We start from the raw sequence: 24,517 nt of genomic DNA on the forward strand, positions 1-24,517 counted from the left end.
AGGCACCAGCACACACGCAAAGGACGGTTTTTATTGGGGTCTGGTCGTAGGAGAGCAGTTGTACTGACCAACACACAGAAGCAGCTTAGCTGTGCCAAAATAATCCGTTAAAAAAATACTGGCGGCAAGAACCGAGTGTGGCACACCCGCCACGACGGGGCTGTAAACTCCGGGACAGTCCGTGAGGAGCGAGGCCACAGCTCACAGGGACCCTCCTCCCCACAATAAATATGGAAAGAGCCAAGTACATAAAACAAGGAATGATCTCATCGATACAATATCTAAAGTTATTTACAGATCCTGGCTTTGCTTACCCATTAATTACACATTTTGGACAGGTTCTCTTTCGATCATTTCCTTCATCGCGAGTAGCTGTTCGTGTGAATCTGCTCCTTTTTGTTTTAAAGGACCTAGTTAGTGAGGCACTGCCCACAAATCTCCTCTCTGAGGATGCTCCTGCTTTATTCTGTTTTTCACACACGTTTTTTGTGCCATCTCAACCACTGTTCTCTCCCTTTCCCTGAGGAGATGCCTGCTACCAACAGCAAAGCCTCTTCCCAGCCCATCTCCTTTTCCAGCCTGGAAACACAGCGTGTCACACAAACCCAGACCAACCTGGCTCTGGACAAAGCCACCTTCCTGCAGCTGTCCCCAGGTTCTCTGCCAAATCCCTGTCTGGACACACCCCAGGCCAGCAGCACCAGGCTCAGCACTGTCCCCAGCACAGCACCTTTCCAGGGGTGACACTAAGGAGCCACAAAGCCACCAGCACAGTCTCACCCACCACCAGCTCCCTCCAGGAACAGCTTGGGCTACAGCTCACCCCAAAATCCACTGGGATCAGAGAGGGAAACGGGATAGAAGGCAGAGTCTGCTCTGGGGAGCACAGCAGGGATCCCTCCCTGCCCAGACAGCCCCTCAGTAAGGAGGGAATTGCAGCAGCAGGAAAATGCCCCATTTCACCCTGGAAATGCCATGGGGATCAGCCCTGACCAGCACAGACCTCCAGCCCCTCCACCATGGAAAATGAGAGCACACAGTTACACCTCAGGCATTCCTCAAATTGCACAGGCCATGCTCACAACTGGAATTATTTTTAGGAACTGCGTGACCTGATAAGTTTAGGGCTATTTCTGTACCTCGCTGGGGATGGAGGTGCTGGGGGTGGCTGTGCAGATGTGCCCAGATGTGCCCAGCAGAGGCAGAGAGATGGCACCCCAGGGGGGTCCAGCCTGGGGGTCACCCACCCTCCCCACACCCCAAGGGACAGTCCCTGCAGGTGCTGGGGTGGCACTCCCCTCCTGGGATGTGACACCAAGCAGGCTCCTGCCCTGGCTCCAGGACAGGCACTGCTGCTGCCTCAGGATCCTGTTTTTATGGATCAGGGGACCCTCCCAAACCCATCTCCAGTAAGGACATTTTGGATCCTGCAGGTCACTCCCTCCTTCCCCTGGGAATGACAGAGCTCTGCAATTCCCTGATGGCTGAGCTGGATCAACCACACTGACCCCTTGGCCCAGTTTGGGTCACAAATTCTCTTTAACTCAGCACAGACTCCTGTAAATAAACACTTGCTCTGGGAACGCTGAGGGATAAAGAAGAAATTTAGAAATATCCCACTGAGGAGTGAATTTGCAGTTTTCCAGGTGTTTCTGAGTCACCTGAGATGGTCCTGACAGAGTCTGGAGTCCCTGTGCTGGGAGAGAAGGGCTGCACAGCCTCAGGGAATCTATCCCTACTTTGTCATGAAAAACAGAATAAAGCTGGCTGATCCTGCTTGAAAGGAGCTGCCACTTCCCTACACATAAGGAGCAGAAATTCTGTGGAATGTCAGAAGTTGGAGAAACATGTATTTAATAAATAATATAAAATGCTTTTTCTGTTAAAATAGAATTCTCGGGTTTATACCTACAGAGCATAGCAACCTTTACATAAACAAAATAAAGCTGAGTCTGTGATGATTAGTTTAACACAAAATAAAAATACAATTTAACAATAGTATTAAAACAGCCAATGTTCCATCCACACAATATGTACACCATGGAATAGAAACCAACAGGAAACAAAAGTAGATTATCTTGAAACTCCTCAGACATTTGGATATACATATTTTCTCTGTATATTTTAGATACTTTCCATTTTTTTTTTTTTACAATATTAAAATTAATACTATGCTTTGTCAAAATACGCTTTTCAGATTTTCTCTTCCTTTAATTTGTAGATCTGACTCATTCCTTATATTAATCAACACAACTAGAATTATTTATTGTCTACTGTACACTTCAAACAGTCCTTCCTCTGGGAGTATTTTGGGTGCAAACACCTCAGAGGCAGAGGAGCAGTGTCACTGCCACGTGCTGGGAGGTGACACTGCTGTGCCAAGGGCTGTGGGACACAGATATGGACATGGAATCAAGGAACCTGCTCCTAAAGCTGACCAGCTGCCAGGGAAAAAGCAACTCAGAGCTCCAGGGATTCCACTCCTCATGAGGTGATCACTGGAAATGGAGGAATGATGATGGAGTCACCCCTGCTCAGGGAACATCAGCCCCAGAGCTCCTCTGGGCACCAGCATGGCCACTCTGGGCAGGATCACAACCCAAACAAACCTTTTTTAGCACAAACCAGTCTTTCCACACCTCCACATTGGGCTGCAAACAGCTGATTTATTTCCAAGCCAAACCCAACCTCACAATTTGATTTCTGGGTTTTACCCACCCTTGATAGAAGTGGGAGAGGAAAATCTCCCACTGGGTTTCTAAAGAGGAGGTGCAGAGTTATGGAATATCCTGAACTGCAAGGGACCCACAAGGATCATCAGAGTCCAGCTCTGGGCAACCCCAAGAAATTAAGGAAAACTCAAATGTGACTAAGCCAAGGTCTATCCCTGAAGCTGTTCCCTCCCTCCCTACCTGCCAGGCTTCCCTTCCCAGACACACTTCCAGCTATTATTAGCCTGCTCCAAGATTTTTTGAAGCCTGCTGGGGGGTGGGGGAACATACCAGGAATGTCAATCCCAGCTGGATCCACTCCAGCATTACTCCAGCTTCTCTCACAGCAGCACTTTGGGAAGAACCTGTGAGCCTGCAGCCCAGGCTCTGCTGGACCAGGGACAAGAACACACAAACCTCAAACACAGCTAAAAGGGAGAAGATTTACACTTGGAGTAGTGGATGGCCAACACTTGGATGAAGGATTGAAAAAAAAAAAAAAAAAAAGAAAAAAAACAACATAGAAAACACCCCACAGTGAATGCTTCTTTAAAAATAATTAGCAAATAAACAATGGATCCTAAGATCCTCCTGCAAATTAACACCACCAACCAGCAATCTTTGTCCAAAACAAAAACTTCAGAGATTCTGGTTCCTACACCAGGAAGGAGCAGTCTGGGGCAGTATCCAGGATTTTTTGGTTTGGAGGGTGCAATTCCAAGTCTCCCTCCACACCAGCACATCCAGTCACTTCCACACAGAGCCCCATTTCTTACTGGGATCCCATTTCATTCAGGAGTTTGTCAGTGTGATAACCTCTCCTCTCCTAGCTGCACAGTTAGACACAAGTCACAAAATTAAAGCTATTTTCATTTTGTCAATAAATCAGATTTTCAACTGTCAATAAATCAGCTGGCTAAAGAAATCCAAATCTTTTACACTGGAGGTTGGATGGGGCAGCAAGGACCATGATAATGAGGACATTCCAGGGCCATCCCAACTCTATCACATTCCAAAATAGATGCATTTCCCTAAGTCAATACACAGCCTTCATTTCATATAAAATCTCTGGGTTTTGAGGCACAATTTCCCAGCTGCTCCTCCCTCACTGACATCGGCACTGGAATCTGCTGACAGGGAGTGAGAGTGAAATCCAGCCATGGAAAATAACTGAAGGAGAATAATTGAACTGAGCAGGGACTAAGAAAGTAAAAACAAGTTACACAAGAAGGTTTTAACACCATCTGAGGGCTTTTTTCTAAATCAAGGAGAAAAATATGAGCATTGCATGGGTATTGTAGGGAAAGCTGAACCACAGCCAGCGGGATGAGATTTTCTATCCCAAACACTTTTTAAATACTACACAAAGAATAATGGAATCATTTTAGGTTGGAAAATACCTCCAAGATCATCAAGTCCAACCTGTGACACTGCTCCTTGCAGAGGAGCTGAGATGCACAACAGGAATGACAGGGAGGCTGGTACTGTTCAATCTGGAAAACAAATGGTGGGGAGGAAACCACTGAAAGGAGCCACTGACTCACAGGGGGTATTTTCCAGAATGCATTTTCCCTTTGGTGCAGCCCCAGGTGGTGAGCCAGGGTTTGCACAGGCTCTGCAGCAAACCCAGCTCCCATGCAGAAGCAAACAGAGCCACTTTTACTACTTTTCTCCAAGGAACTCTGTGGTGATCTGACAGCCACACATGCTCGACAAACCACGCACAAATTCTGCTCCCACTTACACAGGCACAACTCCACTGTCTTCAGGGACTGCTAGAGTTGCACCTCTGTAGCTGGGAAGAAAAATCTTCTCTAAGCTCCTCACTGAACTGGAAAAAAAAGCTTAAATTCAGCCCTGACCTCTCTCTTACAAACCAGCACAATGTAAAGCCCAGCTTGAAGCTGTTGGGACAGCTCAGGGTTAGATCTTTCCTTCAGTCAGACTTTGCACTGATGCCTCAGGTAGAATTAACACAAACCTGGAGTTTGATCAGCTTGTTCTCTCAGTTTCACACTCAGTTTTCTCACACTACCTTTACTGTGGCAGTTTGAACTCTTCAGAACAGAAAATGGGAGATCCTTTCCCAAGCTGAGCTGTGATATGTGCACGAACCTCCTGGGCTGGGCTCCAGGGGGAATTTCTGGGGATTTTTGGGGATTTCTAGGGTATGGGAACACAGCTGTGTACAGCAGAGGAGGATCCCAAGTCCCAGGACTGAGGAGTGATCCGGGATACGTACCGAGGTACCCACACACACCAGAACCCAGCACATGCTCTAGAATGCACCGGATTTGAATCATTTCTTTTTAATTTTTTAAAAAGTGCAGTTGACCTGAAATGGAAAAGAACTGTCTTTTATGTTCACTGTAAACTTGTCAAAAGGAATCCGCTCTTTAAAAACTGTGCTAAAATAGTCAATTTATACAACAGAGCACTAGATGAAGCTACCATAAATTCCTCTTCACCAATTATTACTCTATTGTGTCAGTTATAGTACTGCATATACGTAGAAGAAGCAAAACGGTGGTAGCTACTATTAGTGAGTACAACAAACCCAGGGGATATTTCGAGTTCAACGCTCCCATGAAGTAGCAATAACATTTAAACCACAGGACAGTTAGAATTCAGTACTTTGAAGTGCATCAGAGTCACACTGTTGATCATCAGCAGTATGGAGCAAAGGTTATCAGAGAGTCAGCAGTAATGGTCGGGAAGGACACAGGGCAACACGACAGAGTGAGGGGCACCCACCACGGCTCCGTCGCTGTCACCACGGGAGTGTCACCCAGCCAGCAGCACCCGTGCCACCCCCGGCGCCACCCAGAGAGGGCACGGCAAGGGTGGGGAGGGGGGATAAAACCTCTTCCTTCCATCAGTAGTTCCAGAGGGACGGAGCTGAGGGGCCCCGCCGGGGGTGGGAGCGAGGAGCAGCCTCTCCCCTGGTGCCTTCCAGCGCTGCTCTGTCCCCCTCTGCCAGCCTCCCACAGAGTCCTGGCGTGATCCCACGCTGGAAACACGGCATTCCTCCTCTCTCCCGGGCACATCCCGCGGCCAGGGCTGCACAAAGTCACTCTGCACAAGGATTCTGGGACGCTCTGCAGGTTCTCCCTGCGGGATCCTGGTGGGTGTGTCCTACAGCCCGTTGCTGTTCCTGTGGCTGAGTGGAGGCTTGGAGAGCTCCACGACGGCCGAGCGCGATTTGTTGAGGAACTTTGGAGCCCGGCGCAGCAACCTCTGGGCCTCTGTGAAAGCCTCTGTCAGCTCCTTCTTCCACTGAACAAACTCGGGGTCGCTCTGCAAGAGACACAGAAGCAGTTTGGTGCTATGCAGCCAACAGCATCTTCTCTCTCAGGCAGCACTTTAGTGAAATTATTTTAGTTTTCCGAAGGGATGAGCAACTTTGGGTATTGCTCATGTGCAGCCTTTAGCTCCTCCATCACCCCAATCAATGTTTTTCCCCCTTCCACAGTAAGACTCGAGCCAATCAGCCCCTTGGAGCACACAGAGTTTGAAAAGTTTGGGAGTTTTTAGCTATTTAATAAACCAAACTCGTTTTGTCCCAAACACTACTGAAATCCATGACAGGACCTGGCACAGCTGCAGGTTTCCTGCCTTCAAAACTCGAGTGTGATAAAGACTTCAGCTCTGCTTCACCAAGTGCCTTAATTAACATGCAACAGCATGACCTCAAAACCTTGTCAATTGCTTATCATATGTAAAACAATCAGATCAAATTATCAAAAATCAAGTCTTACCTCACACTGTAGGACAAACTGTTTTCCTCCTTTAATTCTCAGCAAGATGCATTTCTTATCTTTAATTTGTGTTTCTTCAACAGATACTATTTGTTCCATTGTCAGCAGGTTTTGCTGCAGCATTTTCAAAAGAGCAGAGAATTAATTGAAAAATATGCTGTTGTCCATCAAATAAAGCCACTATATCATTTTCCTGGACTATCCACATGAATTAAGTGATGAACATTAAGAGTCATTACACAAACATTTATTTCTGAAAGCTGGGTTGTCATGAACTAAAGATAGATAGTAAGGTAAGAGAGAGATTTACAAGGGGCTTGGTTGCTTCAATAGTGACAATGAAATATCAGCTCTAAAAGCCAGTAATGACAGCATGAAATAAGAATCTACAAATAGGTGTGTCTGCAAACACAATATTCACTAGTTTCCCTCAAGAGTTGTATATAATTTGATACATTTTTCAAGCATTACTGTTATTACCCAAAAAAAAAAGCCAATTTCACTATTTCAAAGAGCAGAAAGGGAATATTTCAGCACTGAATACTTACAAATAGAACATACACAGCACTGTGCAGGGAAACTCTCCCTATGGACTGCAGAGGACACAATGTCTTAAATTCCAAACTCTTCCTTAACTTAAATATAAAAAATAATCTGCCCTGCACATGAGCACAGCTGGGCTACACTACAGCCACTATAGCATTTTCTTGGAAATAAAATGCTATAGCATTTATCACCTTACCAGTTTGTGTTTTTTTGTATAAATAGTCCAGAGGTCCTAAATGAAAAACAACACCATCAACTACCAAAATCCTTTAAAAACACAACAAAACAGAGCAAACAGGTTTCTCAAGTCAACTTAATGTCTCCTCTGTGCAGTGTAAGCTACCCATTAACTACAGTGAGACTCAGAAGCGACTCAAATCCACTGGGCTTTTTACTCAGAGCAAACTCCTTCCCCAGGAGAACTCCAGGTGTGTCCCACCTCCACCTGCCTTCCAGCAGAGCCTCCCAAGCCCCTCACTCACCCGGGACTCTCCTTCTCCTCGCCACTCCAGCCGGTTGGGGAAGAGGTAAAAGTAACGCCGCTGCCACTGAGTCAGGAAAGGGTTCCCCAGCTTCAGCATGTAGCCATGCATGATACAGTCCTTCCCCAGGGCATAGTCTAAAGCAAGAGGAGATGTTAGCAAAGTGACAGGAGTTCAGCCAAAAGCATTCTGAGTGAGCTCTGTGCCCAGGAGCCCTGGAGCTGCTGTGCCTTGGGCAGGTTCAGGTCACACACACAGCCCCAGTTCTGCCCTAACTACACAGCTGCAGAGCAGGGAACAAGGACAGGACTTGGCTCTTCAAGAAGTATCCCACTGCAGGAGGTTATTAAAAGCACTGGATGTTGCTCTCCAAAGTTTGGGGGTTTGATGCAATGCAAACTGCAGTGCAAGTTGCAGTTTTCTGTGCAAAACCTCCTGGGGCCATTCCCAGCTCCTGGGCAGGAAATCAAACCTCAGAGTGGGAAGATGGGCAGGCCCTGGCACAGGGTGCCCAGGGAAGCTGTGATTGCCCCTAGATCCCTGGAAATTTCCAAGACAGGGCTTGGAGGAATCTGGGACAGTGGAAGGTGTCCCTGCTCATGGCAGTGGGGTGGAACTGGATGGGCTTTAAGGTCCTTTCCAACCCAAACCATTCCAGGACTCTATGATTCCATGAATCTCTTTCCAAATCCTGATGTCATCACTCAGCATTTCAAAACATTAAGAAACATTTTAAGCAACATGTCAGCAATTAAATAAATCCTAACGATTCCCGGGAATGACAGCAGTGGGAGTCTGTGGAACTCCAAACCCAGGAATTACTACCTAGCAGCAAAAGATGAGAGAAGTGTAAGGACAGATTACCTTCCTCGTGGCCAAGCTGCTTATTTTTAGCCCTTTTTCTGGCCTCAATTTTATCTGTGTCTGCATTTACTGCATCATAAACAGTTTCTGCTACTTCTTGCTGCCAACGCTCCGATATTACCAGAGGGAAGTTCTTATATAACTCCTGGTCACTATCAAGCAACTTGCAAGAGAAAAACAACAAAAAACCCAACATTTTAATAACTTTCACTATTCTTATCCCCCAGTTAATAGTTACCCATGCAACAGTATTATTTTACAAGATGGATTGAACTCAAACCTTCACAAAACAAACAGATGCAAGCAAGAGAAGCACAGACACTAATTTAAGCAAAGATATTAATTTATGTGCAGAGAACAGGCCACCTGCTCAAAACTTGCTTGGTTTGATAGCTCCAAAAATCCTCACTCAACACTGCCCCATAATGCTCTCTAGACATTGAAGTAATTATCCCAATGTAAGCAGCAGTATTCTCAACTTTGTTGCACAAAAACTTCCTCAGCACAAAAACTCCATGAATAAGTGAAAAGACACCTTTTCCACAGCAATGCCTTCCACAGTTAGCTTTATATTCTTAATAATTAACCTTCAGAATTCATTAGCATGTGCTGCAGATCTCAGTTTTACTGGTTTAAAGATTCTTTTCCCCACTAATCCTTTGAGTACTTAAATTGAATTGCAGTGAAGAAAATTAGGAACAAATTCCTTCACCAAAAGGGTTGTCCAGCACTGAGCAGGGCAGTGGTGGAGTGCCCATCCCTGGAGGGGTTTAAAGCTGTGTGGAGCTGCAGGAGCAGCTTAATTCTCCTCCTGCAGTCAGGCCAGACACTATTGGAATAGATATTCTTCTCCTTTTTCAGAGATCCATGTCATGTCCCAGCAGGAAAATACACACCCAGAATGTGTCTCTGCAATTGCAGGGACTCCCTGTGAGCAAGGGGGAACAGCCACAGGCATCCCCTGCTGGCTGCCCCCTCCTAACCCCAAACATGCTCTTCTTGGGGTCACTCTGCAGGGTAAATACAATCCCAGGGACCAGGGAGGAGAGCAAGGGGTTCACACTGTGGTGTCCAGGGCAGAGAGAGCTCCTGGCACCTCCTGTCCCCTCCAGATCCCTGTGACACCCAGGGGAGCTGTGCTACCCCTCCCTGACTCACCCCCAAGGGTAAATTTATCCCATGGGCAGCCTGAGCTATGAGATTCTGAGATCAAACTGGAGATGACACAGCACTGAGCTGCTGGGGATTCACACTCCATGACAGCATTTCTCACTAAATCATGTTATTGACAATATCTGATCCCCTCGAGGAATAAAAGCATCGCCTGGTTCCTCCTTGCAAAATGTTCCTCTGAGTTCTGGCACTGCAGAATTACAGGAGACTGGAATCCTGCCAGGCTAACATTGATGCTGAAGATGTGGAATTTTCTGGGATGAAGAACATCCTGGGCTCTCTGCACTTTTCTGTGCCAACTTCTGTCACCACAGCAGGTGATAATGACAGACGAGATCCCTTTCAAGCTCAGTGACTTCTTAATGGGGCTTTTTGCTTATAAAGTTTACAACAATTAGATTCCCTCCTGACTCACTTCTGTAAGAAGGAGGCCTGTTCCACTGCAGAAATGGGTGATGAAAACAATGAAGGGCACTGACCCAAGTCCTGGTGTCCCAAAGTCCCAAAATTCAGAGAGTGGAGGAATTCCCTCCATCATCTCAGTCCCAAAGGGGCCAGCAGCTCTAACTTTTCTCATTTTTTATATTATTTATATTATTTTCATTACATTTTGGATAATATCAGGACCTGAATTTTTTTACCACTTTTCTAACTTATTAACACAGTTTGTCATTTTTAAGAGTTTTCCCTGGCACTCTCTGACCACTCAACTATTAAAATAAAGTTTAGCTCCATTTCTCCAAGCTACCAGAAATAAATCCCAACTTTTGAACACACAAACCATAAGGTATCCTTGAATCTCTGAGGCTTTCCCAATTGTTGCCTGACCATTTGAAATACTTCCTTTATCACATAAAACTTTTGGTAAGAAAGTAGATTTCAGTTAATCTGAAAACATGAGGACTTAGCAAGCAACAACAAACAAGGTACCAGCATGGATTGAAGGAATTCCTTGCACATCCAGAGCCCTGAAGCAAAGGAATGTCACACACACATGGAAAGCCAAGCACAGCAGTCCCAGTGCCACCCTCCACCACTGAAAGTTGGGTACCTTAATGCCTTTAGTGTCCTCTTCATCAAAGGAGCCAATATCAAAAGCATCTGCTGCATTCACTTCTCCCCGGGGAGGAATCAAGGGGGGAGGGTACTAGAAATTAAAATCAGCATCATTAAAGACAAATTAATAAGCATTATTTAATACATTCTGTTGTCATGCACAACCTTTGTATTTTTTGCACTGACCACACCTGACTGTGCCAGAGTGTCCCCCTTGGAATTAATCTTCAGTGCAAAAATTGTTGGTGCTTATTTTAACCACAGCTCCTTCAAAAATTTGGGGATAAAACTCGCCAGCTTAGAGACAGCAAAGGAAAGAAAACCACACAGTCATTTGATCCTGGAAATGTAATAACTCACTCCTAACAATCAGGACGATCTGTAGTAATGAATATTCATCAACAACCCTCCCTGTATTTGTGTGAGTGAGCACTTGTGCTGGCCACTGTGACCCTCTAGTTTTCTGTTCAGTACCTGTTTGGGTTTATTTTCCTTTTACTGCTTTACCAAGTCAGCTAAAATTACTGTCTTCATCCTTTACCTTCTGTAAATAGACTTGCTGCCAATCAATGCCTTTGAAGAAAGGATGTTCCTTTACTTCTTGTGCGCTGCAAAACAGAAGTGACTGAAGTCAACAAATGAAGGAGCTTTTCAAGTGTATTCAAGGAATACAAAGCCTTGAAAGGTCACATTTCTATCACTTGAGAACATCGGGGGAAAAGTTCTTTTTTGCAAGAAAAACATAAGAATTCCTCAGTAAACAACAGGAGAGAAGATTTTCATGTGGAAATATTTGGAATAGTGCTCTAGGGCTGGCAGGGAAAAATTCCTGATGGCACTCCATCATTTCCAACAGCAAACTCTGCTGTCAGATCCCAACACTGCACTGGGTCAGATCCCAAAAATGCTCTGGGTCAGATCCCAAACACTAATCCTTTGGCAGATTCACCAATCACTGCTTATAAATAACCAGCTTACTCCACACCGTTTCAAATTATACAAATTTTATGGGAAAATAATCAATTACTCTTGTTATGCCCCAGGGGAAAAGCAATGTCAGGTCATTATCAAAGGGCTCCAAGACACAAACCTGAAGATTCCTCTGAATTTCCCACTGGAATCTGAGCCAGCCCCAGGCTCAGGTGTGACCATCAGCTACCTGTTATCACACATCCCAATGGTTTCTCAACAGTTGTTTACTCCTCTCCTTTTCTCTCTCAGTCTCACACTGGCTTTTTAAACAGGAGATAACAATTTCACAAATAGCTACAAGCAAGGTGAGCTTGGCAGAAGCAAGTTTTGTAGTCAAGAAAAAAACCAAAAGCTCTTTTCCTTAGAATAATCAAGTGACACAGGCATCACCAGCAATACTCACAGCTTTTTGCTTGGTGGTTTTGAGATTGTTGTCTTTTTTTTTTTTTTTTTTTTTGTATGTAATATGCTCCAATCATTACAGATACAATATAAGCAATAAATTTTCCCTATCAGTATGTCTGAGTCAAGTCATATGATTTCATGCCAAAACAGATCAAGCAAAACCAGAAAAACAACCAAGGGATGAGAAGCAGGAACACCACCCAATGCAAGCATGACTGCAGAGAACTCAGGGGAAGGCTTTAAGGACAGAAATTGTCCAAAAAAACATGTCCAAACCGATGGAAGCTGAAATGCAATTCCATGCAGCAACGCTTTTTAATGCTCTCTTTCCAAAATTAAAATCCTCACAACAGGAAGCAGATTTTTCCTTGAAATGAATTCACTCATTGACAAGAGAAGTGGAAATTTTTCAAGGCAGAGGTCCAAGGAGAAGACAACACCTACCTTCTTCCTTGGCATCCAAGCCTCTTGCTCACATCCCGCTGCAGGAGCCCTTCCAGCAGGGACTTCAGCTCGGGGGAAAAGGAGTCCGGGAGCTCCACGTTCTGCACAGAAGGGAAATCCAAACAGACATGCCATGATGGGAGGGTTCTGCTCTCCTGGCTCTGATGGGGTGTGGAAACAGCTGTCCCATTTCTCTCTGGGAGAGCAGGGGGTGCAGCTGCAGTTTGAGGGGATGTCACTGAGGCCAGGCCTTACCACGGTGAGCGTCATCCGGTCGATCTCGTGCTTATCTTTGGTTTTGTGCTGCCTGAAAGGGCTGTGCCTGTGGAGAGAAGAAAAAAAAAAAAGAATGCTAATAAATGGAAAGTCACAGCATATCAGGGTATTTTCAGCTGTGGCAATGCCAGGAAAGAGTGGAGCATCCTGTTAGCCCCCATCCTTCCCCCTCATCAATCCTGTCCCTGCAGAACAATCTGATCCACAGGAAGGTGAGCAGGAAATTGGGTAATTCTTAAACAGTCATCTGGCCTTAAAGATGTGCTTCAAATGGCTCATCAATTACATCTGTCTCCCAAAATCCTGAACAGTTTATAGATGACAAGAAAACCTCAAGCAGCCATCACTCACTGGGATTTCAACCCAAGGATTTCTAGAGGGAGGGTGAGCATGACCCACTCAACTCACCACTCCCCATCATGGACACAGGGAGATAAGAGATCACAGATCCCACAGCATCAGCCACTGGGAAGATATCTGATGATATCTTGTAAATTATCAGCTTTATCCCTTTCCTACTTTATAATTCTGGTTTGAATTAGAATTTTCCTCTAAGCTACAGCGGGGCTGTGCACATTAGAGATTTATCACATAGTCCTTCATGAAAGAAAGAAGCAGCATTGTAGTAAGAGATATTTTGATTACATTTAGGATATATTCCCTGCTTGTTTTCTTTAAAACCTTGAGGGGATTATGTTTTTCACAATCAAAATGTTATTCACTTATCAATTCCATTAATTAGCTTTTTAAAGCATTCTGGCTTACCACATGGCAGAGTGTACCAGCATGTTTCAACTGGAGACCTGCTACTCCCAAGTTATTTTCCTTTTATTCTCAAAAATGTTCTGATTGATGGATGCAATGGATGGACCAGGACTTCATTTTTTCTCTTTTTAGCATGATAGGTAAATGGTTCCCACACAGCATCATGTACTCTGACAAGGAGGCTCTGAGTAGATCAGGGAAGAAAATGATTCACTGGCGACTTATGGGCAGATTCTGTGCCAGACTAAATTTACCAAATACCAAGAAATGGCACCATGTGCCCAGCCCTTGTTTTGGGATGTGTTTAATTGGCTTCAGAACAGATGAGGAACTAGAGTTCACTGTGAATAATGCTCTGGCTTCTGGCTGAGCACTGATAGCACCCTGAACATCTCTGCCAGGGAGAATCACAGCCCAAAGACTGGCAATTTAAACACCATTTCTTTCTTTATTTGCACCCTTACATAGTCTGCTTTGTGCACAATTAATGTTAAATTGATACAGCTCTAGAGTTCAATTCACAAGTCACACACTGACCTTCCTTTGTACAATGTCTGGATGGAGATAAAAGCTCATAATTAATTATGTGTGAGGACACAGGATGACCTAATGATCAATCTTTACAGAGAAGCACTGTGAAAAGCCTCAGATTTCTTCTGGTTTGCCATTAACAGTGAGGATGCCATTTTCAACAAGCACTTGCCCATCAGTGCTTGTTGGCTGCTCAGATAGATCCCATGGCATTAATCAATTCCAGACATGTTAGTTTAATGAGCAGGTAATTGCTGACAGAGCTGTAATTGTCCTGCACCTTTGGACACTGATAAGGTAACAGGCCAGATTCTGCAAAAGAAGGATCCACACTTTATACCTGGCCCAAAACCTTGCAGGAGGGAGGGCTGAGTGCACAAAATCCACATCACCAGGTCTCAGCCTAACATGAAGCCCACGATTTAACAGAGCACTCCAAGGAGCAACATCACAGAATTTAAAACACTACCAGCTGCCAAGAGAGGAGCAACCTGCTGTCAGCAGCAGCTCAAAGAGAAGACAGAGGACATGAGGAAGTCAGGTACCACACCTGTAGTTACTCCAGGACACAGGGCTTGGGTTTGGTTTGGAATAAAAAGGCTGGGTTTGTCTCAGATGGGGACATGGGTCAGCACTGAGGGATCACTGCAATCTGTGACACACCATGTCCTGCTATTCTAAGGGACACCCACAGAGGCCCCCAGGCTCCCAAAGGCAAGGCAGGAGCCCCACTCACCCCCTCAGCAGCTTGAAGAGCATGCAGCCCAGGGAGAACCAGTCAGCACTGCTGTCGTAGGCTGTGCCCTTCTGCAGCACCTCGGGGGCCATGTACCCGTGGGTTCCTCTGCAGAGCACAACAGCACAGAACACTCATTACATCCAACACAACCACTAGGAAAAAAACACTAAAAATCAATGTTCTCTCAGTAAGACAGCCCAGATTGGAAAGAATTCATTTTAACTATTTTATTTTGCTTCCAATGGGTTTCATGTGTCACCTGTGTGAGCACAGGACACTCCTGAACTCAGCCTGGGCACCTCTAGAAGCAGCCACCAGGTATTGCTTTTAACCTTGATATACTCATAATATGGACTTTTTTCAAGAAGCTACTGAACTGGAAATCTCTTAAGGTGTGACAGGCTGGAGTTTCCCTTTTTGCATAAATTCCAAGACTAAATCAGGGCAATTGAGGACCTAAGAATAAAACGTGCCAGGTAAGATGGGAATCCACACAAACTCCAGGAATTCAGATCCTGGTTAAATCCTGATGGCAAGAGGCAGAAAGGAACATAATTTAGCTCCAGTTCCATGAAGATCCAGAAAGATAAAGACACAATAAACCCAGGATTTTAGTCAATTTGGGAATATTTAATTACCAGGTTGGGACAATTAAAGCAATCTGGTACTTTAACTCAGTCAGGTTCTTCTCTGAGCAGTGAATCATCCTGAAATAATGTGTCATCTCCCAGCCATGCCTACACATCAGCTGCTACAACTGTGCAGGAAAACAGGGAGAGGAGCCCAAAAAACCTCATTAGAGACTCCAGCTCAGCAAGCCTGGGCCACACAAGTGTCATTCCTCCCCTTCAGGCAAAGTTAAATTATAAAGAAATTCAGCATGTATTTAGCACTACCTGTATATGCAGCAAAGCTCCCAGATATAATACTTACACACTGGCATGTGGCTTCTTTTTGGAAAAGTCACAAGCCAGCCCAAGGTCTGATATCCTCACGTGCCCATGTTCATCCAGCAGGATATTTGCAGGCTGGAAACCAACACAGGGAGGTGAGCTCTGGGTATTCCCCAGATGACATCTGCAAACTCTCACAGCACAGCAACTCAAACATCAATACTCCCTGGTAATTGGCAATTGCCTTCTTTTATTTAACATCAATATACCAGGCACTTTCCAGATAAAAATCTACATTCTCAGAGAGCACTACCATCAACTCCACAGGTTATGAAAGACTGAATAACAGAAAGGAATAAACAGGCAAGGTTTCAAACACAAAACAGGTAATAAATGAATAATCCATTCTGGCCTCAAGTTGCTTTTGGTTTCTTCACAGCAGGGTCTGTGTGTGGCTCTCACACTTTTTATCTTTAGTCTCTGGGCAGACTTTCATCCCCTTGTGCTGTCACTTGGTCCAGGACTCTTCTCTGGGATCTGTCCTCGATTTCCCAGCTGTCAGTGAAACCCCCCAGCATCTCTGGTGCTATTGTCCCCCATCACACACATAAAGTCCTCTTCCAGTGCTCCCAGAAATACAGAATATCCTCTAAATTACTCCCAGCAGGGAGATAAGCAACACTTCACAGGATTTACTGTGACCCCCAGGAAGCCACTCCCAGGCTGGTTAAACTGGATAATGGCACAGATTAGAACGACTTTGGAAACTCATTACAAAAATCAGGCAGATAAAGAAATAATCCTGCCAAAAAGAGGTTTCAGGAGAGGTAATCCATAGAGTTATCTGAGGATCTGTGTGGATGGAGGCACCCACCAACCATTACCTTCAGGTCTCTGTACACCACGAAGCGATTGTGCATGTGCTCTAACCCCAGGATGATTTCAGTAGCATAAAACCTCATTTCTTTTTCAGAAAACACTCCATGCTGGGAGAGGTGGTAGTGCAAATCTCCTCCTGAAATGAGAATTGAGATGTAATTAAGCAAAATCTTACCCTGCAGGCAGATAGGGTGACACTGTGGGGGAACAGCACAGCTTTTATAGGTTCTTATCACCTGTGGAGCACACAGCCTCACCCTCTGCAAAGTCTGTGTGGTGACAAAAGAGCTGAGAAAGTTCATACAGAGATTTGATCAGCCTGAAACTCCATTTTAAAATGCATTTATTTCATAAACATTTGCATTCAGTGACTAATCCAGCAGAGGATTTCCACACAAGCAAAGGCTGTACCACACACTGGTTTGTGGAGAGCTGAATAAATCAGCTCACAGAGCAGCCCAGGTTTGAAGGACCAACCATCTCAGCAATCCTCCTGCCAAAATTCCTGCAACATCACCATCATCTGAACAAGTCTTGCTTACCATTCATGAGGTCCAGAATGAAGCAGAGCTTGTCAGGGGTGTGGAAGGCATAGGTCATACAGACTATAAAAGGACAGTCCTGCAAGGGAAGAGCAAAGAGGTTCACCTTGGGCAAAAATCAAAGTGTGACTTGGGGGAAGCCTAAAAAATACCTCTGGTGTTTTTCCTGTGCTGTTTGCCAGTATTCCCAAGTTCTCTCCTCACTACTGAAATGTCTGGTAACCACTGTCCCCCTGTAAGAGTCCTGCCCAGGTGACAATGAAGGTGTTTGGCCCTCCAGCAGCATTTCCAACAGAGGATTGAAGGAATGTGAACACCCCAGGCAGGAGTTGGGATTATGGATGTTCAGGAAGCAGCTACAGCAACATCCAGATAATGCAAAACACTCAACACAAGGGCTGTGGGAGCAGAGCAGCCAGGGCAGGGATGGGTTACACCCCACCTGAACTTCAATTCAGCCCAAGTTTAAGACAAGCAGCCATAAAAAATTCCACTAGAAAAACACATCTTTGTCCCCAAGGTCTGCTCATGTGCTGGTACCTCCATGGCACACATCCAAAACCCCATGGCAGCAGCTGGCAGACCTTCCTCAGCACTGAGCCTGTGCTGGATGCAAGGGCTAATTCATAATTACGGAATTGCTGAGGTTGGAGAAGCCCTCTGAGACCACTGAGTCCATCCCCAGCACTGCCAAGGCCACCACTAACCCAAGTCCCCAAGTGCCACATCCACACATCTGTTAAATCCTTCCTGGGATGTGACTCCACCACTGCCCTGGGCAGCTGTGCCAGGGCTGGAGAATCCTTCCCATGAAGAATGGACCTGCTTTGGTCCTGCTGGAGGCTCTTGGGTGGTGGCTGTCACATCATCAGCTCCTTCTCCAAAGCTCTATGGGATAGAATCATGGAATAGTTTGGGCTGGGAGGGACCTTAAAGCTCCTCTAGCTGCAACCCCCTGCCATTGGGGGGAGGCTGTGGTACAAAAGCAGGGCTGTCTGTGAGAGTGCAGTGATCCCTTTAGGAATGGCACATTCCACACCTGATCCCAGGGAGATGATCCCAGAGGAGCCCAGGGCACCCTGCAGGAAACAGTGACTCCAACAAAGTGCCTGGTGCTGCAGGATGGACAAGGGAAAGCTCTGGGAATCTCTGACAGGAACTTGCTCCCTTCCCAATTTAGAAACAGCAAAACACAGTGGCCTTGGGCAGTGCAGGAGAGAGGAAAGGGAGGGACAGGGACACTTCAGAGCCCCTTCATCCTTCCATGAGGCTGAAATATAAAAAAGGTTTCTAGAGCTGGCTGTAACCCCAGGGATCCCCAACCAACCCTGCCCTGCTCCAACCCAGCTGTACTTTATGTTTTGCCACCCCAAAGGCTCCCTGCAAAGGGGAAGGATGGATGTGAAACACCTGAACAGTACCCAGGGAAAAAAACAAACAAATTTCTAAAAATCAGGAGCCTGATATGGTGTCTAACACAAGATACCACCTCTGGTTATGAACTCTGTGGTGGGGACTATTGTAGCTGCCACTTAACTTCACAACAGCAGCTTTAGCAGAATTATTAACTTAATTTCCTGCATTGACTGGGTAATTCAGAAGTGTCCCCAAGCAGGGCTCCTAAAATTTCAGAGCAATCTAATTACCCAGAAGGATTTAGTGGTAGAATTTAAACACCACACATAGACAAACAAAAAAGGTTTCGCTACACCAGAACAGAGCTTGCTTATATTTTTATGGATATTAAAAATAAAAAGTTATCTGGAAGTGTAATGTGATGCATAACTCATTTTTGTGCAAGCATTCCTAATTTCATCACTACCCTCTCTCTGCTTAAGAGAGAAAAGCTGTACTGCAGTATTTTCCTGATATAAAAACCAAGGCAAAAGAGTATTCTACAGCATAACAAAAAAAAAAAAAAACCAACAAAAACACCCTACAGTTATTTTTAAAGGACACATAAAGTAATAAAACCAATTTCCCAGGAGAGCAATTCTTCATTGCAGTCAAGTTTCTGCTCTGATGAAAATAAGCAACATTATGACATTAATGTGTGAATTAAGACCAGTTTGGAAGGAGTTCCTTACATCCAAACAATCTTGGATTGAGTCCAGAGAACTGCTGAAGTCAAATTTGTGGCAATAAATCACGTGGAAGGAAAAAAAAATAGAGCAACCATAAAAAAAAAAAAGAAGAAATGTGATATTTTAAAGATATTGGCATATTTAAAAGTGTTTTAGGAGGAAATCTTTGCTTCTGACTCTTCACTGAAAGCCAAGCACTCAGCTTTGGGGCACAAAGTGACAGCAAACAGGGGACAAAGGTGTTCAGAGCACAGGGCAGCTGTGTCCCATTTTAACTGGAGGGCAGCTCTGTCCTGCTATGTCACTCAAAGATGTGTCAGTCACTGATTGAAACATGTGAAAACCAACCAAGCACCTGCTCTGCTCCAAAAAAAACAGATTATTGACCTCAGAGGGTTATTGCTCCCCTCTCATGGTGGGAGTCCTGGGGTGTCCTGGGATATTCTGGGATTATATTATCATCCCTCAGAGGAAATCTTGAACCCATCAGTAAAATTATCTCAAGAAGATCAGGGTAAGGAGGCTGAATTGCTGAGGTTTGTTGTTTTTTTTTAAAAGAAAATATTGGGAGGCACAACAGAAAGGAGCCACAGCCCTTCACAGACAGATGGAATGATCCCCTCCTAACCTCAGGAAGATTCATGGAATAACCACAAGCTCCTTGGCACTGGCTGGTTTTGTGAAACCATCACTGCCTTGGTGATTTCCACGTTCCAGTTTCTGAACAGAAATCAGGCAAATCTTGCTACTACAGAAATGAAACGTTCTTTTTCTTTTAAACAGAAAGTAAAATCTTTTCCCTACTCTGTGACCTTCCAAGGATTTCACAATGCCTTTCCAGCCTGAAGGTCTCTGTGGGAGGGGAAGATGGGGTCTGTGTCTTGCAGAAGAGGAAACCCAAAGCTCAGTGACAGTTTGACACTGTTACACCACAGTGACACAGCAAAGACACCAACTGAGCCCTGCAGAGCCCAGTCTGGTGGCACCAAGCCCATCCAAGAGGCTCCAGATGCTCTGCAGAGATGCCTGTTGTGTTCCTGAACCCACTGGAAATGTGGAAAGCTGCTCCCAGCAGGCAGCCAGGACTGAGTCCAGCATGGAGCTCCCTGCTCCAGGAGTGCTGGGGAATGCCAGAGCTCGAGGTGGATTAACAGGACTGATTACACAACCAGCTGTGTCATCTGCACAGCTGTTATTATGCATTTTGCAGAGACATCTGGATTGCCAATTAAATGACTAACTGCACTGTGATGGACTTCCCAGTTCCATTTTGTCCCTGGGCACAGCACGTGCCACTGCAGCTTCCCAGCTTCTACTCAGGGATGGAAGGAATTCTCTTATTCCACCACCCTCAAACCTTCTACTCAGGGATGGAAGCAATTCTCTTATTCCACCACCCTCAAACCTATCTCATTCTGCATATTCCAAGTGCTCCAGCCTCTCCTGCCCAGGTGTGCCTGACATGAACGAGCAGCTCTTCCTACAAAACCTCTCTTTAAAGTTCCTCAGATTTCTGAGAATCTGAAAGAAATGTCACTCTAATGAGCTGATAATCCTTAACAAAAGAAACAAATGGTTCCTCCTGCTACTCCCCCTGCTCAAAGCCTCACTGTGTGCTGGCCTGTGAGAAAACTGCCTCCACCAGGAGCTCCTGAACTATTTTCTCTTTGAATCTCTAGACATGCAAATTCACATTCAGTGCTGGACCCACAGAATCACAAATTCAAGTTAATGGGAAAATTATTACTCATTTTCCTTGATTTCTTGTCTATTCTCTATTACAGACCTACTCCCCCATTGGATTTCAGGAATCCTGACACACATGGACAAACCACAACTCCTCTCTGGTGAAAACAGGTAACTTGATTAAAAAATCTGAAGGGATAAATCACAGATCCCAGAATGGTTTGGCTTGGAAGGGACCTTCCAGTTTATCCAGTTCCACCCCTTGCCATGGGCAGAGACACCTTCCATTGTCCCAGATTGCTCCAAGCTCTGTCCAGCCTGGCCTTGGACACTTCCAGAGATGGAGCAGCCCTGTGCCAGAGTCCTCCCATCTCCACAGGGAGAATTCTTTCCTAATACCCCTCTAACTCAGCCCTCTGGCAGTGGGAAGCCAATCCCCCTTATCCCAAGTTCTCCAGCTCTCCTGGAGCCCCTGGAAGAGGCTCTGAGCTCTCCCTGGAGTGTGGCAGTGCTGGGATAATGGCAGGACCAGAGGATTTTCAAGATCTGTCCCACAGAAAAGATCCTCTGCTCTCTGGGGACACAGCCCTGGTGCCTCAGGACAAAGCTCACTGTTTGCTCTGTGCCCTGCAGGGAATCCTGCACCAAACCACACAGGATTCCTCCTCATCTGCTGGGAATGGGGGCTGTTCCCACACCCAGTGCTTAATTCATGCACCACAAGGTGAGGGAAGTGAACCTTCCTGCCAGCATCACCTGTAGCCATGGTAACTGTGGTGTCACTGCAACAAAAAACCAAAAAAACCCACAAAAACCAGGGCACAGCCACCTCCAATCCTGGAATTTCTCTGAGCCAAACACACCTCAGCCACCACCCAGCAGCCCCAGGGCTGGGGAGCCAGCACAGGCAGGTCTGGCTTTCTGCAGACACCAGTGATGGTTTCAGCTTTAGACTGTGATTAGTCTAATTTTAATCCAATTTATAAATAGAATAGATGGGCAGACTGGCTTGGTACACCTTGACTCAGCTGAAGTACATCAAAAACAAAAAGGGAAAAACTGAATATGGGAGTAATAGGAAAATGGGGATGAACTGGAGTTTTGTCTCTTAGATTCCACAAAACTACTATCTAACCATAGCAAAAAAAAAAAAAAAATTTTTTTACAAGACAGAATCATGTTTTGGAAAAGTTTCAAACAAAAATACTTAAAAAAAGATATTTAAAAAAAGTCAGGAGAGTGGGAGGATGAATTACCTCAGAAATGGGCACCCCCTCAAGCCTCTGCAGCAAAGATGCTCATTCTGTAGGACCCAAACTGATCATGCAAGTTTGGTTTTCCCTTCTCATTTCAGACACATTGCAAGAATCAGGGGGAGGCTCCAGTGGGGGTTAATTTTTGAATGTCACACATGGGAATTGATGGAATATGCATTATATGTAACAGCTTTTACATTATATGGAAGAAAGAAAGAATAACACAGTGATACTTACTCCTGTACTGACAAGAGACAGCATAATTCTTTCATTTAAGGCTAATGTTTCTCCTTGCTTCATCTTGATTCTTTTCTTATCTAAACATTTCATTGCATACCTGAAAAAAAAAAAAAACAAAACCCAACCATTCAGAAAAAGCACCAGAAATCTTTTCTATCTCTTCTAAGACTATTCACTGGCAGTCAGGCCATGCAGGATTCTGTAAGCAAGCTCTTGAAAGACTTAAACCCAGGACTAAAAACATCATTTCAGCCTGAACACAAAACCTCCAAAATCTCCCAGAATTAACACATTTCCAGCAGAAATCTCTTGACAGAGAAATGTGCTTTAACAAATGACTCCATGTCCAAACCATCACAGTGAGATAGGAATTACACAACATATATTCATTTTCTCAGACCTAAAAGCAAGGATCTGCCACAGGAATTAAATAACAGAAACTCTGCTATGGTTCCATTTAATTCCAACAGTTTCAGCTCTACCAGGAAAGTAATACCTTGAACACACGCTGAGTTTCACATGTATTTTTTTTTACTTAATTTTCTTTCTACTCAGAAAGAAAGTCAGATACACACAAGAAAGCTTTTTTAGTCTTCTACCATCTGTGCTACACAAATTAATAAAATTTTGCTCACAAAGGATGTTACCCTAACAACCACCAACCACAGGAGGATATGATACAGGCTGGGTATTTTTCCAAGATGTTGGGTGAGTTCATTAACAGATATCAGTGAAAATGACATGTGTGTTCCTCCACAGAACACTCCTAGACATGGGCAGCCATGAATTTTTAGGAAATGCCACATTCCAGCAGTGCTTCAATGCCCCTCCAGCCCTGGGGCCTCACCTTGGCTCCAGCTCCCAAAAACAGCCACGTCATTCCTGACAGCAATGTGCTGGGAGTGGGGGAGTGAGGGTGAATTTTAACTTTCCAGATTGGGAATATATTCATGTTCCTGCTGAGGAGTCTGTGAAAGGTGAGTAAAAATAACCCCTGACCCTGCTCTGGCTGCAGAGTGGCACTGGGGATGTTCAAGGCTGATGGAAATCACAGAATGGTTTGGGTGGGAAGGGACCTTAAATTCATGGGCAGGTACACCTTCCACTATCCCAGGTTGCTCCAAGCCCTGTTCAACCTGGAAATTTGGACATTTCCAGGGATCCTCTGGGAACCTGTCCCTGTCCCTGGAATGCTGCATGCAGTTTCTGCCCCTCTCTAGAGGTGCTGGCACAAGGCTCAGGTGTGTGAGTGCTCAGTGAACACATCTGCTGGTGCCTGGGAGGGAGGGGAGGCTCCCACACTCCTTGAGGCTCTAGAGGGGATGGGATCTGGGTTAGGGATCAATAAAGAACTAAACCAAACCTCTACCCAGAAGCTGAACCTCATCTTAAGTTTTGCTTCAAATTTGAAAAAAAGGTTTTCCCATGTTTTGCTTCTCTTTGCTCTATTTATATCTGGTAAAAACCTGTCCTTTGCTTCACTTTTCCTTGTCCTTCTCACTTCCCAAGGGTTTATCCACCTCCTGCCAGAGCTCTACTCAGACATGGAGATGGCTGAGACTCTGAGAACTGCCTGCTGAGCATGCCTCAAGCCAAATAAAATGTTTATTTTTGTACATGGACAAATGAATGAATTGTACATAGACAAAAAGTACCAAAGCAAGAATAAAGCCAGTGTTGTTAGTAAGAGTATTAATATAAATGCTTGAAGTCACTGCAGAAATACTGAATATAATAATAGCAACATTAAGATGACTTCCACTTGTTAAGAGTCAGAAGTTTATTATTATCAAGGATGTCAGGAACACACAAGTGCCAGAGGAGCCACCAGGAACCAGACACAGGGCACCTCACACATGCCCTGCTCACTTGGGAGGGAAATGTTTAAGCATGGGCTGTGGACTAAAATTGTTAGGAAAAAAGCAAGGTGAAAGGGTGGGGTGTAAATAAAGAAATGGATTGATATTAAAAACAACTGGTTCAATCCATGCCCAGGTGTTCAGAGCAGAACACAGTGGGACAATGATGTCTAGAAATGGAGATCTGATGATCAGGGGAGGTGTGTGAATGCTGAGATCACAAAGAATAAAAAAACCACCCAGGGCTGACCCCACAGGGAGTGGGAAGCACAAGTGGGATATCCCCTTGCAAATGGCAGCAGGGATCACTGCTTCCACCCCACATGGAGCAGGCACTGATGCAACCCCCAGACTGG

At 45.1% G+C, this 24,517-nt stretch overlaps 1 protein-coding gene across 1 annotated transcript in view; it reads right to left on the bottom strand.

Annotated features, from left to right (window-relative positions):
* Positions 1-2,151: 2,151 nt before the first annotated feature.
* GRK3 (G protein-coupled receptor kinase 3) overlaps positions 2,152-24,517 on the bottom strand; it is a 56,283-nt gene continuing 33,917 nt past the window's right edge. The window contains exons 9-21 of the mRNA XM_079322717.1: positions 22,300-22,399; positions 17,037-17,115; positions 16,500-16,630; positions 15,656-15,750; positions 14,720-14,827; positions 12,667-12,733; positions 12,412-12,512; positions 11,132-11,198; positions 10,586-10,681; positions 8,362-8,524; positions 7,498-7,634; positions 6,470-6,583; positions 2,152-6,008 (exon numbers count right to left, since the gene is read on the bottom strand). Of these exons, the coding sequence (XP_079178843.1) occupies positions 5,847-6,008; positions 6,470-6,583; positions 7,498-7,634; positions 8,362-8,524; positions 10,586-10,681; positions 11,132-11,198; positions 12,412-12,512; positions 12,667-12,733; positions 14,720-14,827; positions 15,656-15,750; positions 16,500-16,630; positions 17,037-17,115; positions 22,300-22,399 (1,420 nt within the window). The 3' untranslated portion in view covers positions 2,152-5,846. The remainder of the gene's footprint in view (positions 6,009-6,469; positions 6,584-7,497; positions 7,635-8,361; positions 8,525-10,585; positions 10,682-11,131; positions 11,199-12,411; positions 12,513-12,666; positions 12,734-14,719; positions 14,828-15,655; positions 15,751-16,499; positions 16,631-17,036; positions 17,116-22,299; positions 22,400-24,517) is intronic.

This window comes from Erithacus rubecula (assembly GCF_903797595.1).
Source record: "Erithacus rubecula genome assembly, chromosome: 19".
Classification (NCBI taxonomy): Eukaryota; Metazoa; Chordata; class Aves; order Passeriformes; family Muscicapidae; genus Erithacus; species Erithacus rubecula.